This window comes from Pyrus communis, chromosome 2 (genome assembly GCF_041283825.1).
Source record: "Pyrus communis isolate YQ-2024b chromosome 2, ASM4128382v1, whole genome shotgun sequence".
In the NCBI taxonomy this organism is placed as follows: domain Eukaryota; kingdom Viridiplantae; phylum Streptophyta; class Magnoliopsida; order Rosales; family Rosaceae; genus Pyrus; species Pyrus communis.
In genome coordinates, this window is record NC_142566.1 from 24,004,148 (window position 1) to 24,016,251 (window position 12,104).

Below are 12,104 nucleotides of genomic sequence, written 5' to 3' on the forward strand. Positions count from 1 at the left end.
CACTGCTCACATGGGTTTAAGGTTTAGAGAAATTAAAGAAAGTTAAAGTTTCATCATAAAATCAATTGGTAATATGGAGAGTAGTCCAACCTCTTATAAGCCCATGCAAGGTTCATCTCCTCATTCTCAACAGAAAACACATCACCTAGCGCAAAGGACTTGTACGTACAACGTACCTAAGCCTATTGCATGTGTAGCATTTTTCATTCATTTTATTTTCAGAATTATAATGTAGCATTCAGTTAATATTTTTAAAGTGTTTTGACAATAAAATACGGAAACTATTATTGACACATTGAAATTTTGATTGCGTACTTCTCATATAAGTATTTTTTATTTTTACCATAAAAATTTTAAGTTTATAGTTAAATTTTTAAGGAATTGATGTGTGACATCACTTTTTTACACAATTTGTTATGTAAGTTTTTGTGTAGCCCACTCTGTAAGGTATTTCAACAATTCAAATTGTCTATCTTTTAGGTATTCTCTCAAATATCATATCTACCAAAAATGTCCAATTCCAAAACCCTACGACTATTTGATTAAGGGTTTAGAGGTTCTTTGTGGAACCGTATTTGTTTCCAAATGAATATCTTAATGATTATTTTATTTGTCCAATATTACGGTCGTACTACAAAAACTAGTGTAAAAAAGTGATATCACACATCCGCTCACATTTCTATTGTACCAATAATAATTTCTTAAAATATTTAGAAATTTATGAGGAGGAGAGGTGGAGAATGAATCTTTGACGAGTGGCTTATCCTATACTTGTATCTTTCACTGTTTGCAACGAGATGGGTGCGTAAAAACAAAATTGGGAAACATTATCTCTGCAAATATTTTGGCAGTCATTTTGAAAATACCATCTATGCAAATATCTCCATTACCACAAGTAGTGTATTTAAAAAAAAATAAAATTATTTCCTGTGAATCTTCTGCATCCATTAAATAAGATAAAGTTTTTAATTCTGATATCAAGTAACCACCTACTACTTCAACTATATAAGATCACAACTCTCAACCGTTCACCATTGCAGCCACAATCCACACAATGGAGTACTTTTCTTGTGCTGTAATTTTAACCTTGGCATGCCTCGCCACTCTTGCCCTTGTCTCAAAAACCTTCTTTCCCCAACTCAAGAAACAAAAATTTCCACCAGGTCCCAAGCCCTGGCCTATAATTGGAAACCTCAACCTCATTGGTCCTCTCCCACATCATTCCCTTCACAAATTATCCCAAACTTATGGACCCATAATGCAACTCAGGTTTGGCTCCCGCCCAGTTGTGGTTGCCTCGTCTCCAGAAATGGCAAAACAATTTTTGAAGACACATGATCATGTGTTTTCCTCTAGGCCACAGACTGCAGCAGGCAAGTACCTCGCCTATGACTACCATAGTGTCAGTTGGTCACCCTACGGTCCATATTGGCGTCAAGGCCGGAAAATCTTCCTCTACGAGTTGTTTAGTTCCAAAAGACTAGAATCCTTTGAGTACATTCGGGTTGAAGAAAATTGCGCTTTTACATCACGATTATGTGCCATCGCCAAGTCAGGTAACCCGGTTGTGCTCAAAGAGCATCTGTCACGTCTTACTTTTAGCATTATGAGCAGAATTGTGTTGGGTAAGGATTATTTTAGCGTGGCCGAATACGAGGGTTCTATAATGTCACTTAAAGAATTTCAGGACATGTTAGATGAGTTTTTTGTGCTTAATGGGGTGTTTAACATTGGGGATTGGATACCATGGCTTAATTTCTTGGATTTGCAAGGATACATAAAGCGAATGAAGGCCATGCAGAAAAAAATCAATAGGTTTTACGATTTTGTGCTCAACGAACACAAGGCGCAGAAGGAAGGAGTGGAGGAATTTGTGCCAAATGACATGGTGGATTTACTATTGCAGCTGGTTGATGGTTCAAATGATCTTGAAGTTAAACTCAACTATGACAGTATCAAGGCATTCACTCAGGTATATATGAGATATCATATATGATCCCAATTCTATTCAATTATTAATATTTGTAAGATATGTACATATTTATCACGTTTAATATATATTTCTCGTGTTTGACTAACCATCTATAAAACATAATTGTCCATTTAAATTTAAACCAGGACTTAATAGCTGGAGGCACTGATACCTCAGCAATAAGTTTAGAGTGGGCAATGTCTGAGCTCCTAAAACAACCAAGCCTCATAAAAAAGGCAACAGAAGAACTTGACAGAGTGATCGGGAGAGAGAGATGGGTAGAAGAGAAAGACCTAGCACAACTTCCTTACATAGATGCGATCATGAAAGAGACAATGAGGAGGCATCCTGCGGTTGTAATTCTGCCACCACATCTCGCCGTTGAAAACTCCAACGTGGCAGGTTACGATGTTTGCAAAGGAACCCTAGTTTTTGTGAACACGTGGAGCATGGGGAGAGACCCTAAACTGTGGGAAGAACCAGAAGAGTTTAGGCCAGAGAGGTTCTTAGGGAATACTGGGAATGATTTGCAGGGACAGAGTTTTGAGTTGCTGCCGTTTGGGTCGGGGAGGAGGATGTGCCCCGGTTATAAGCTAGGGCTGAAGATGATAAGAACTTGTTTGGCTAACATGTTGCATGGGTTTAATTGGAAGTTGCCTGGGAATGTGAAAGTGGAAGATTTGGGTATGGAGGAAGCTTATGGATTGGTCACACCTCGGAAGTTCCCACTTGTTGCTGTTATGGAACCTCGGCTGCCAGTCCATCTTTATTAGTTATATTTGTATTTGGCAAGTTACACGTATCTTTGTTGGTTAAAAGTGTTAACCCATTTTAGTACTTGTGGTCTGGAGCTTGACTTGGACTTGCACAACTTTGTTGGTTAAAAGTGTTAACCCATGCACTTGCATGAGATAACACTCATTCATCGCTCACACATCCCGAAATCGTTTGTATCAACAACATAGTTATGTTTAACTCTGAAAGTATCCCTCCTTTACTTATATTGTCTGTGTAGTGTTCTTTTCTATTCTTATGAATATTAGTGTAGTGAGTTAGATTGATCCTCACTGCTGCAGTCATTTTTATTGAGTTTGATTGAAATACCATCAAGTGGTCGTGCCGGAGTGGTTATCGGGCATGACTAGAAATCATGTGGGCTTTGCCCGCGCAGGTTCGAATCCTGCCGACCACGTATTTTGTCAATGTTTTTTTTTATATATGATTTCTGCTCCAATACCATTCCAACGTTGGGAGAAATTAATGTCGACGTGTATGAATCATAAAAACTTACTGTTGTGTTGCTTTCCCATTTTTTGTTGGTTCTAGGCTCAATGTTGTAGTTTTCGTGGGGTAAATTACATTTCTAATCAGTTGTAATTTTCCTAAAAAATAAGGATAAATGTCGACGTGTGTGAGATATTTATTGAATGGTGTTAAGTCCGTACAACATTATTTACTTTTGTGTTGCTTGCCCATTTTTTGTTGGTTCTAGGCTCAATGTCATAGTTTTCTTGGGGTAAATGACCTTTCTAATCAGTTGTAATTTCGCTAAAAAATAAGGATAAATGTCGATGTGTGTAAGATATTTATTGAATGGTGTTAAGTTCACACAACATTATTTACTTTTGTGTTGCTTGCTTATTTTTTTGTTGGTTCTAGGCTCAATGTTGTAGTTTTCGTGGGGTTAATTACCTTTCTAATCAGTTATAATTTCAGCAAAATAATAAGGAGAAATGTCGTCGTGTGTGAGATATTTATTAAATGGTGTTAAGTCTTTTGTGGGGTTAATTACCTTTCTAATCAGTTATAATTTCAACAAAATAATAAAAAGAAATACCTACGTGTATGAGATATTTATTAAATGATGTTAAGTCCGACAACATTATTTTCTCTATAATCTGAATGATTGCCAATGTTATCCAAAAGCAAATTATCGTGATAGATAGTCTGTTGTCGTATAGGCTCTAGTCCCTTCAATTATCTCTCCGTACAATTGTGTTTCACGTTGCAAACTAGGCCAAGATGTCAACTATATGGAAGTTTTTGGATCGTCCGTTTTTTTTTTTTTTTTTTTTTTTGGTCGATTGGATCGTCCATTGAATGCCACACATACTCGGAGCACGGAGACTTGACTACTGAACAAGCGAAGCTACCACAGTTCATCGAACAGTAAGAGCTGCATACAGTGATTGAGAGCGATGGGTGGAGAAAAAGACTTGCCACCTGACAAACACATATATAGGCCCCCTATGTGGAAGTGGAATACAGCCAATCGAGACCCCTGTAAGGAGTGATTAATCTAAGGGTTATACCCTTGACAAGTGTCATAAGATTAGGCAAGCAGTTAGGAGTTTGTTATCATGTTCCTCTTCCACCTCACAAAAATTTAGTAGGCTGCAAGTGGGTGTTTAAGATTAAAAAGAATGCAAACGGTTCTGTAGGGAGCTATAAAGCTTGTTTAGTTGCAAAGGGCTATAATTAAGAAGAAGGAATTGACTATGGTGAGTCATTTAGTCATGTAGTTAAGCCTACTACAGTGAGGTTAGTACTTGCCTTAGCTGCTCATTTTAATTGGAGTCTTCGTCAACTTGATGTGAAAAATGCTGTTTTGCATGGTGTTTTACAAGAGGAAGTTTATATGGCTCAAACTCCGGGTTTCCTGGACTCTACTCACAGTGACTATGTTTGTAAGTTGCACAAGTCCTTATGTGGCCTTAAGCAAGCCCCAAGGGCTTTGAATGAGCGATTTACTAGTTTTTTTTTTTTTTTTTTTTTTTTACCATCTTTGGGGTTTCAATCCACCTATAGTCACTCCTTTTTATTTGTCAAAGCTGTGAATGGTTCTGTTGTGATTCTCCTACTATATGTTGACGATATTATCATCACGGGTAGTGCTTCTCAAGCTATATTGGATGTTATTCATCCACTTACTCAATAGTTTGATATCAAAGATCTCGGACCATTGCATTATTTTCTTGGGATTCAGGTTGTTCATAAGAAGGATGACTTATCTCTATCTCAAGATAAATATGTTGGTGATTTGCTTCTTAAATCTGGAATGGAGATGTCTAAGCCTGTGCTACACCTTGCCTACCCTATAATCGGTTGCTGAAGGATGATGAGAAGCAATATAATAATCCAGCATTGTATCGCAACCTTGTGGGAGCATTTCAATACCTTACTTTTACTCGGCTTGACATTGCCTTTGCAGTGCATCAGGTTTCACAGTTCATGCAGTGCCCTATGGAAGCTCATTTTGTGGCAGTTAAAAGGATTTTGCGCTATTTGCAAGCTACTAAAGGATGTGGTTTACATTATACCAAAGGTGGATTAGATTTACAAGTGTTCAGCGATGTTGATTAGACAAGGGATCTTAATGATCGTCGCTCAACCACGGGACTGGTTGTCTTTCTTGGTTCTAATCCCATCTCCTGGTCTTCAAAGAAACAAAACACGGTCTCTCGTTCCTCCACTAAGGCAGAGTATCGAGTCTTCCACTGCTGCTGAGATTGATTGGATAAAGCAATTGTTACATTTTCTGCAAGTTCCAATCTCTGGTACACCTACTCTGTACTATGATAATCTATCTGCGATTGCTTTTATATGTAATCCTGTTTAGCATCAACATACCAAACATATTGAAATCGATGTTCATTTTGTGCGGGAACAGGTGGCCAAAAGAATGTTGTTGGTTCAATTTGTCTCTTCACTTGAACAATTTGTAGATATTCTCACTAAAGGGTTGTCTGCACCATTGTTTCGGACTCATTTTACCAATCTCCAACTCAATTTCACAGCCCCTGAGATTGAGGGGGGATGTAAGGAGTGATTAATCTAAGGGTTATACCTTTGACAAGTGTCATAAGATTAGGCAAGCAGTTAGGAGTTTGTTATAACAATTAACTTTGAGTGTAAGCCAACTTAGTTGTATATATATACCACAATGGTGATGTAAATTGTAAGGAAAAATATCAATACGAAACAGATTACTTATTGTCTAAGATTTTTTTTTTCTCTCTCTCTCTCTCTCTCTCTCTCTGAGAGTCTGCATATGATCAAGCTTGGTTAACACCCCTCTGAGCAGTGTTTGAGCTCTCTCGAGACCCCTTCGAGTAGTGCTTGAGCCCTCTCGAGATCCCATCGAGTGGTTGTAATTCCTAAAAATATGAAAAAGAAAAGGACTAGAAATATCTAACGTGCATATGCTCAAAATTTGGCTATACTTTTCAAAACCCTAGCTGCATACAGCTTTGGATAGCACGTTACAAGAATTCAAGTACTGGAAATATCTACTCATCATGATATTTTGTAATCCAAATAGTCCCAATATTGTTACTGAACAAAAAGCATGAATATATAACAAACTAAGGTTTAGTAGGTATGAACTTGTTACACTTTACCTCGATCTAGGTTAGAAATGACTAGCTAGCTAGGGTTTATGCAGCTTTTACGAATTACTAAATTTCTGGTAAACAGGTTTTAGCTAGGCATCCATAGATGATTAGGGTTAGGATTCATCACCTAGTTCTGCATCAAAATTTCCAACTATTTAAAAACCCTTATCTTATCCTTAGAGCATTTCCACCGGAGGTGGAATAGCCCAGCACCCAGTCAAAAAAACAAGCTGGGACTGTGTCAATCCACTCCAGCCCACAAATTTGCCTAGCACCCAGCCTGTGCCAGTCTCTAGACCAGCCCATTTTTTACTGACCTTGGGACCGGCCCATCTGACCCCAGCGTGACATCAGCCACCTTTTTTTTTTTTTTTTTTTTTTTCCCGCTGCAGGTTGCCCAATACCAGATCTCACAAAATGTACGGAAAAGCCACCTTCGCCCTCATCTTCACCTTCCTCCTCCTCCTCACCTACTCAATCTTCATCGGCACCGTCGACATCCGATCCTACTTCCTCCCATTCATCCCCTCATCACCACCACTTTGTCCGGTCCCTTTGCGCCACCACCTCCCCGCCTCTTAAAGTCTACATGTACAATCTCCCGCGCCGCTTCAACGTCAACAGTCGGAGCACCGACTAGACTTCCATCACCACCCAAACTTGGCCTTCGTGGCCAAAGAACTTCGGGCTCAAGAGGCAGCATAGTATTGAGTACTGGATGATGGGCTTGCTTTTGCTCGACGGGAATGGCGGTGATGGGAAGGAGAAAATAAAAATATTATTTTAGTTTTTATAAATTCAGAAATTAAAAATAAAAATATTATTATTTATTATTTTATAATAAAAAATAATAATATTTTAATATAATGGACTAGGCTATTTTTTTTTAGGGATGGAGATGCTTTGGCCTATTACTGTTTATTGGAGTCTATTACTATTCACTTGAGTGGATAAATGAGCTGGGTGCTAGCGTAAAGTCTTAGGGGTGGAATTGCTCTTATATAACAATTCAATGGCTACAAGTTTATGATGCATTTAGATTAGATGATGGGTTTTGTTCCCACCTCTGCAGGTTCCAACAACAGAGGACTCAAAGTTGACATTCAAAAATTCCAACTATTTAAAAACCCTAAACTCTGTTGCATTCATGTAAGCAAATCATGAAGATTTGCATATGTTGGGTTGGCGAGGAAGTTGCAGAGCTGGATTATTCGGTGACTCATAATTATTTGTAACTAATTTTTCTTTCACATAACGACGTCGTTGTCTTTGCCATTGTGTTTGTTAGTTAGACACATAAAGAAAGCTCCCTATTAGCTCTTTTCAAGAAAAATGAAAAGTTTAAAAAAAAAAAAAAATTTAGTTTTAATAAAAAATAGCGAATAAAGGTAGAGATGGTTCGGTATGGGATACCGAACCGAAAAAGTTCGGAATGAGATTTCAGCAACTGAAACCGATCCAAAATTTCGCCTTTCCCAAATTTCGGTATTTCCGAATGTTTTTCAGTTTTTCGGTACGGTTCGGGATGCGGTCAACACCAGCAATCTCCAGTGGCTTCTTCACAAGCCTCCTCCTGAGAGATCTTAATACCATTCTCCTCCGCCGCCTCCACCATTCTTAGAAAGCAACGACCACGGCGGCGACTCCGAATCCACCTAGTTCCCAACCCCACACCCACTCCTCTCCACAATCACATCTTCTCATGCCATTTCTGCACAAATCCTTCAGAACCCACATGCAAAAATCCAATCTTTTTCTTCGAGCACGGCAGCGACTCCGAGTCCACCTCACTCCCAACCCCACACGGCCACACCCATTCCTCTCCACAATCATATCTTCTTATGCCATTTCTGCACAAATCCTTCAGAACCTACATGCAAAAATCCAATCTTTTTCTCTTGAGCTTCAGTGATCATCAAATGGAATTATTTGTTGTGGGTTATGAATCATGCCTGCGCAGCGCTGAGGATTCATAACCCATAGACGAAAGAGCTTCAGAGATGATAGAGAGAGAAATGGGTCGAGGCCAGAGACGAGAGAGCTTCTTCCTTTCTCTGCCTCGAGAATATCAAGATTCAAAACCAAAACAAAAGAGCTGCGCTTTTAATTTCCAAAAAAGCTTTGTGCTTTTCTCCCAAACCGACAAGGCATCACCATCGCATGCCTTTTTCCATATTATTTTATTTTTGCGCCCTTGCTAGTGGAACCGAAAGGCTCTGCTTTTTATTTTATTTTTTCATTGTTCTTTGCATATGTAGCGCTGGAAAGCATGAATCAAAAGCAAAAGCAAAAGCAAAAGAAGATTTGGAGACTTCGGGAATACCGAAGAAATGAAATCTGGAAACCAATCGTATACCGAATATTTCGGTATAGGATTATCAAAGTTCGGAATAGTTTCGGTTTGTGTTTAGGATTTTTTTGGTTTGGTTTGAGATTTTAGGTAATTTTTCCAACCCTGAATAAAGATGTAGTGAATAGTATTAAGAAAAAGTAAAAATATAATTTTTGTTAAAAATGAACAGTATTTGAAGTATTTCGTTAAAATTCTTTATTTATTTATTAAAAAAGGAATTATTCATGTCGGTAACTTGGTACAAGAATAATCATCAAATAATTAGAAAATGGGTAAGACTTTGTGGCGGTCAACATCAATATCAAGGAAAAGACAGTTACAACACCGCCAAAAGGTTAGTGATTTCCTACTTTTATTTATTTATTTTGGTAATATTGGAGATAATTAAATCATGTTCGGAAGTGTTATTCCCAAAAGCACTTGAAGTGTATTTTTTAAGAAGTACTAATTATGTGCTTCTTGTAAAAATCATTTCAATAGTTTTTTCAAGATTATTTGCATTTTTACCAAGAATAGGTACTAAAAATATTTTTAGCCATTTTAAAAGCACTTCCAAACATCCTATAATTAATAAGTCTGCTACATGTGTTCTTAAGTAACCTTAGGCCCAACGAGAATGCACAAGAGGCGACAATTTTGTGTAAAATGGGCCCAATACAAGGCCCAACCTTATTAACGACATGGTGTTTTCTAGCATACCTAGTACAAATAATACTTTACATTAACCTATGACTCAAGTACAGTGGAGGGCACATCTGTTCTTGCTTACTACTGTTTATAACTTTAGCGTGCATCAAGATTCAAGATATGGGGTTTAAGGGGAACCTCAACCAACTGCTGGAATTCAGAGAAGCGGTGGGCGACTGTTGCCTCCGAGATCTGGGGTTTAAGGGGAACCCATTTACATGGATGACTTCTAGGAGTGGAGGCATCAAGGAGAGGCTAGATCGTTTCTTCGCCACCGATTCTTGGAAACAGCTCTTCCCAGGTTTAGTGGTTCGTCACCTTGACCCTCTTAATTCCTACCATGTCTCAATTGCTCTCACTACCAGGCCTCGGGCTAGTACCTGCCAATCTCATCGTCCATCCTTCCACATCGAGGAGTATTGGACTCATCATCCAGATTGTGCTGACGTGATCCGCTTAGCCTGGGCCCAACATGTTAGCGGATATCCCATGTTCCAAGTGGTTGAGAAGATCAAGAACACTCGACTGGCCTTGTTGTCTTGGCATTAAGCAACCTTCAAGAAACACGAAACTGAATTAAGCCAGGTTCGCTCAATACTCAACTCTATTGACTCTCAACCGTTCTCAGCCTCCTCTCTTGCAGAAAGATAAGCCCTTGCCATGCAACTTGATTCCATTATGGCTCAAGAGGATACTTATTGGCGGCAAAGGTCCAGGATAGCCTAGATGAAGGACGGCAACAGGAATACCAACTTTTTCCACCGAAGAGCATCCATTCGCCGGGGGAAAAATAGAATTGTTAAGTTGAAAGATGATAATGGTGTTTGGCATGAAGATGACTTGGGGATTGAAAAAATGATAACTGGCTACTTTTCGAGAATTTTCTCATCCAATCATTCTTCTTTGAACGAGGAAATTCTTGACGATATCGACAACCGAGTAACAGAGGGCATGAATGCTTCTTTTATGTGCGAATTCGAAGATGAGGAAATCAAGATAGCAGTGTTCCAAATGCAACCCTCGACGACCCCCAGCCCTGATGGAATCCCCCCTCTGTTCTTTCAAAAAATTTGGAACATTGTGGGCGATGATGTCTCTACGGCTTTGTTTTCCTTCTTAAACTCAGACAACCTTCTGAAGAAAGTAAATTTCACCTACATCACCCTTATCCCAAAAGTTAAAGCACTGGAAGATATGTCTCAACTCTGACCCATCAGTCTTTGCAATGTGTTCTTCAAAATTGCATCCAAAGTTATTACCAACCGCCTCAAGCTCACCCTCCAACATGTCATCTCTCATCATCAGAGTGTTTTTGTCCTAGGCTGCCAGATCTCTGATAACATCATGCTGGCCTCGAAGCTTTCTCATTTCATGTTCAAGAGGTGTAGGGGAAAAATGGGTTCTTATCTTCAAAATTAGACATGAGCAATGCCTATGACCGAATTAAGTGGGGCTATTTGAGAAATGTCATTCTTCAACTTGGTTTCTACAGGAATTGGGTGGATTTGATAATGACTTGTGTCTCGACGGTTTCTTATGCATTTATGATCAATGGCGTGCTAAAAGGGTATATCTACCCGTCAAGAGGGCTTCGGCAGAACGACCCGTTGTCACCTTACCTTTTTCTTCTATGTGCTGAAGGCCTTTCGACCCTGATTGTGAAAAAGGAACGGGATGGTCTCATCCAAGGTGTCTTGATTTGCTTTAACGCACCCCAGATTAACCATCTCCTGTTCGCCGACGATAGTTTCTTATTTGCAAAAGCAAATGTGGAGGAATGCCAGCAAATATTGCTCATCCTTCGCAAGTATGAGGCTGCCTCAAGACAGATGATTAACCTACAGAATAGTGAAGTCTCATTTAGCCGAAATGTAAAACAGGATGTCTAGCACGCTTTGGCGTCCTATTAGGGGTAACTTGGGTGGCTCGGCACGATAAAAATATGGGACTTCCAACAGTGGTAGGACGAAACCATGGTCACTGTTTCAATTTCATAAAGGAACGTCTCTGGAAGCGACTCCAAAGTTGGAAATGGAAGCTCCTTAGTTTGGCGGGACGGGAGATCCTGGTCAAAGTTGTCACACAGGCAATTCCTCTATATGCAATGAACTGCTTCTTACTACCCAAATACTTTTATGATGACCTTAACAGCCATGTGGCTCGTTTCTGGTGGAGTGGTTCTTAAGAAGGTAAGAGAATCCACTGGCTAGCCTGAGATAAGCTTTGCCTTCCTAAAAATGATGGGGATCTTGGATTTTGAAACATTCGTGCCTTCAACCTCGGGTTGTTGGCCAAATAGGCTTGAAACCTTCAGACTAATCTCGACTCTTTGGTGGCTAAGATCTTTTGTGCTAAATATTTCCATTCATCCTCATTCTCCCAAGCGATTCCTTTGTATGGAGAAGCATTTATAAGGGTTGGGAGGTAGCAAACAAAGGCTCGAGATAGAGGGTTAGGTCTAGTGGAAAAATAAGGATTTGGGAGGATAAATAGCTCCCCTTACCGTCATCTTTTTGTATCGTTTCTCCCAGGCCCCTAGATTGTAACCTCTGTTTTGTCAGCGATCTCATTGATGTGGAAAATAGATGTTGGAAAGAAGAGGTTATAACAGAACTATTTTATGAGCTAGAAGGCAACCTCATCCTTTCACTTCCTATTAGTCTGCGCCTTCTGGAAGACAAGGTTATCTGGCATTTTG

The 12,104-nt window shown here is 39.3% G+C and overlaps 4 protein-coding genes and 1 non-coding gene across 6 annotated transcripts; all 5 read left to right on the forward strand.

Moving 5' to 3' along the window:
* The first annotated feature begins 821 nt into the window (after positions 1–821).
* Positions 822–2,973, forward strand: LOC137747647 (trimethyltridecatetraene synthase-like). 2 transcript variants are annotated; one of them, XM_088688304.1, is made up of 3 exons: positions 829–1,556; positions 1,773–1,972; positions 2,119–2,973. In XM_088688304.1, the coding sequence occupies exons 1-3, from the start codon at positions 1,055–1,057 to the stop codon at positions 2,743–2,745; spliced, it is 1,329 nt and encodes a 442-aa protein (XP_088544430.1). In that variant the 5' UTR covers positions 829–1,054; the 3' UTR covers positions 2,746–2,973. The 2 variants fall into 2 exon arrangements, with proteins under 2 accessions (XP_088544428.1, XP_088544430.1); XM_088688302.1 differs by having other exon boundaries at positions 822–1,972.
* Positions 2,974–3,082: 109 nt separating this feature from the next.
* On the forward strand, positions 3,083–3,164 carry TRNAS-AGA (transfer RNA serine (anticodon AGA)). The gene has a single exon. It is a non-coding gene; the product is annotated as a tRNA-Ser (tRNA).
* Positions 3,165–9,526: 6,362 nt separating this feature from the next.
* On the forward strand, positions 9,527–9,955 carry LOC148698790 (uncharacterized). Its single transcript, XM_088679022.1, has one exon. It carries the CDS (start codon positions 9,527–9,529, stop codon positions 9,953–9,955), a length of 429 nt encoding a protein of 142 aa, XP_088535148.1.
* A 177-nt stretch (positions 9,956–10,132) lies between these two features.
* LOC148698791 (uncharacterized) lies at positions 10,133–10,615 on the forward strand. Its single transcript, XM_088679026.1, has one exon. It carries the CDS (start codon positions 10,133–10,135, stop codon positions 10,613–10,615), a length of 483 nt encoding a protein of 160 aa, XP_088535152.1.
* Positions 10,616–10,827: 212 nt separating this feature from the next.
* On the forward strand, positions 10,828–11,295 carry LOC148698792 (uncharacterized). The gene has a single exon (XM_088679033.1). The coding sequence runs from the start codon at positions 10,828–10,830 to the stop codon at positions 11,293–11,295; it is 468 nt and encodes a 155-aa protein (XP_088535159.1).
* The last annotated feature ends 809 nt before the right edge of the window (positions 11,296–12,104 follow it).